Source organism: Telmatherina bonti (assembly GCF_933228915.1).
Source record: "Telmatherina bonti genome assembly, chromosome: 15".
NCBI classification, from domain to species: domain Eukaryota; kingdom Metazoa; phylum Chordata; class Actinopteri; order Atheriniformes; family Telmatherinidae; genus Telmatherina; species Telmatherina bonti.
This window is the reverse complement of record NC_136613.1, coordinates 16,911,727-16,915,230: the sequence shown is the minus strand read 5'-3', so window position 1 is coordinate 16,915,230 and position 3,504 is coordinate 16,911,727. Positions and strand designations below refer to the sequence as shown.

The window sequence follows — 3,504 nt, the reverse complement described above, 5'->3', positions numbered from 1 at the left end:
ATACATTGAACAGCACACATGAAATATACACAGCGGGGGGGAAAGAAGACATGTGGATTTAATTACTTTATCGAAAAAAATGCCTTTATCATGTGCGTTATAGATTAAGAAATATTTTCTAAGAATATAAGTGAAAGCATTCGCGCTCTGTCTAGCTTTATTGCTAGCACTATTCTATCTATAGATTTTGGATTTTGCGGAACTCATTACATTTGACTGAACTATACACGGAGGTAAAAAGTGTTGCACCACTAATGCTAAACTGCTGTGTAGCTAGCTTCGCCGGTTGTTGCTGTCAGTTTATTTCCTTTTAGCATTTGGTAAAACTTTGTGAACCGGTGGTAAGTTCAACGACAGTGACTGCTCTGTTTCTGTGTCACCGGTTCGTAAAACATTCATGCAGCTGAGACGTTAAAAATGAGAGAAAGGTGAGTAGTCGGCTGCATAGCTAACCATTTGATGATTGCTAACTGGCTAACTCTAAAAGCTAAGCGTTAGCAGCAGCAGCAGGCAACACACTGCGAGAACAGGAAAGCTTAAAGGTTTGCATCCTTGTAACTGGGCTCACTCTTTCGTAAACAGTGCTGACTTTTTTAGGTTTATAACAGTACACGCATGTGACAGTACAGTTTAGGTTGGATTGATAGCTTGCTGTTACAGATCAAAAACAATACTGGTTGATTGATAGGATAAGGTGTGTTGTTAGTCCATGTTGGCCATGAAAGCTCTCATACTGGCACTCATTTGTAGGGCTTCCTCTTATTTATTTATTTATATATTTATTTTCAATCAGACTGGCTGCAGCTGTCACCATCTTTTCCTTGTGGGTGGGGTCGCGTGTTTTTTTTTTTTTTTTTTTTTTTTGTTTTTTTTTGTTTGTTTGTTTTTTTCGGTCTAGTTTGTACCCACATTACTGAAATAAGGGTGGTTTACTGTCGAGCTCCCGCAGTATAAAATATTATATTTTCTATTGCTTGTAAATACTTTCTCTTTGGGCACTTCATCACCACTGTTCTACTCCTTTTGAGTGCGTCAGATATCCGTAAATTTAGTTGCACAGAACATCACGATATTGCTTTTTATTTATCAGTAAGTCACGATGTTAAGGGCACCAAAAAGCAAAGTATTACCAAATGAATTTGCCTGAATCATATTTATTAACTCAGTCTCTATATTATTCTCCCTTGTTTGTCATTTTTCTACAACCAGTTAGAGAAACATCTGCAATAGAATATTTTCATTTAAATTTATTTTAGTTTTTTCCATACTATTTTACAAATTACGACATGATTCAATAATTAAGGATTCATTTTGAAAACCATTCAAAATATTATTTAGTTGTTAGCTAACATTAGCAATTAATCAATTCCCCAAGCAGTTAAGAAAATAGACTCTAGAATAATAAATATTTTAATTAATATGAACTATTGCCAAATAAATCTTACATATATTCTTTGCCTTTTGGATTCTTTGTGAGGTTTTTTTTATTTACAGAGTATGTTAAAATCCCTTTTTTCTCTTTGACTTTTTGTGTTTTACAGAGTGTGTGTTTTGTGACTCAGCACTTGTGCAGCAATGGAGAAACCCTGGAGGTTGTGGGGAGCAATGGAGCGTTGCACCCTCAGTCTAGTCTCCTGGTCCTGGGGTGCATGTCGAGTGTCCCTCTTAGCCCTCATCCTCACCTTCCACCTATATGGAGGCTTTTTCCTCCTCGCACTAATCCTAGCATCTGTGGCAGGTATTCTCTACAAATTTCAGGACGTTCTTCTCTATTTTCCCGACCAGCCATCCTCCTCTCGCCTTTACGTTCCAATGCCAACAGGAATCCCACATGAGAATTTGTACATTCGCACCAAAGATGGGGTGAAGCTCAACCTCATTCTGCTGCGTTACACAGGAGGAGACACGCCTCCTGGAGTCACCTCTGGCAACCAAAGCAGCCCTACTTCCTCTGCTCCACCTACAATCCTTTATTTCCATGGTAATGCAGGTAATATTGGTCACAGGGTGCCAAATGCCCTTCTGATGCTGGTCAATCTGAAAGCAAACGTGGTGCTGGTGGATTACCGTGGCTATGGTAAAAGCGACGGAGAGCCCAGTGAGGACGGGCTGTTCCTGGATGCTGAAGCCACATTAGACTACATAATGACCCGCCCTGACCTGGACAAGACGAAAGTTGTACTGTTTGGTCGCTCTTTAGGAGGCGCTGTGGCAGTACGTCTGGCATCAGTCAACCCTCACCGTGTCGCAGCCATTATTGTTGAAAACACCTTTCTGAGCATCCCCCACATGGCAGCAACACTTTTCTCCTTCTTACCCATGCGCTTGTTGCCCTTGTGGTGCTATAGAAATCAGTTCCTGTCCTATCGACAGGTGGCGCAGTGCCGCATGCCTTCCCTGTTTGTGTCAGGCCTGTCAGACCAGCTCATCCCACCAGTAATGATGAAGCAACTGTACGAGCTCTCTCCTGCACGGACTAAACGCCTGGCTATCTTTCCAGAGGGGACACACAATGACACATGGCAATGTCAGGGCTATTTTGCTGCTTTGGAGCAATTCATGAAAGACCTGCTGAAGAGCCATGCACATGAGGAGAGTGCTCAACCCTCTGCTAGTGTCACTATTATCTGATCATGTCAGGACTGACTTTAACTATGGGCTGGATGGAGGGAAATGATTGGAGGGACTAAATTAACTTTGGAAAGAATGTAATTTTTTGTTGTTGTTGCTTTTGTTTGGAGCTTTATTTTATTTCACTCTTTTTACCTTTCTGTACATTTGATATGTTGAAATGTTTTCACTATTTCCTGATTTTAAAAAAAGGTCACATCACCTTGGATTCTTTGGTGTTTCAGCTATGAATGCATGTATTAATGACATTTTATGAATGAAGCCTGAGTATACGTGCCCACACCACCAGACATGTCAGAGCTGCAGAAGAATTTCCTATTAAACAGCTGAAATTAAACGAATCCAAGAATTGATCATAGTGTCTCAACAACATAAGACACTATGTAGTGTTTCAGTAAAATTAAATTAATGCAAGAATCAAAATGATAATTATTATCTCATTTTGTAAATTTAAAAAAAAATATGTGGGGTATATTGTAAATATTTCTGTTAATACATTGCACTTTTCTGTTCAGAATTAACCAAGTTTTTAATCAAGTAGGCTAACATCTCCTGAGCAATACTTTGAAAAGCATAAAGATTTTTTTTTTTTTTTCTTCCTGAGGCATAAAGCGTTGCAGTCATGCATGTGCAGCAGCCTGGCATATCATGACATTTTACTTTTAATTTACTGGTATGTTTCACCCTCAAAAAAGTTTCTGCTGCATTTTCATTTAAATATGTGGCTGCATATTTGTGTTCAGCTCACTGAGATGATGTGGTCACTGATTAAAAAAACAAAACAAAAAGGTGACTCGTTTGACACTTCATAAAAAAATAAATAAGAACTTCCTGTCAAACTATGCCTGTGTCGGTTAGATTAGGAGAAATTAC

The 3,504-nt window shown here is 39.1% G+C and overlaps 1 protein-coding gene across 1 annotated transcript; it reads left to right on the top strand.

The window, feature by feature from the left end:
* The first annotated feature begins 302 nt into the window (after nt 1-302).
* abhd13 (abhydrolase domain containing 13) lies at nt 303-3,504 on the top strand. Its single transcript, XM_079254057.1, has 2 exons — nt 303-428; nt 1,542-3,504. The coding sequence occupies exon 2, from the start codon at nt 1,576-1,578 to the stop codon at nt 2,629-2,631; it is 1,056 nt and encodes a 351-aa protein (XP_079110183.1). The 5' UTR covers nt 303-428; nt 1,542-1,575; the 3' UTR covers nt 2,632-3,504.

Bases quoted from the DNA above. Each gene is read 5' to 3' on its own strand.
- abhd13 (XM_079254057.1), top strand. From the start codon at position 1,576: ATGGAGAAACCCTGGAGGTTGTGGGGAGCAATGGAGCGTTGCACCCTC.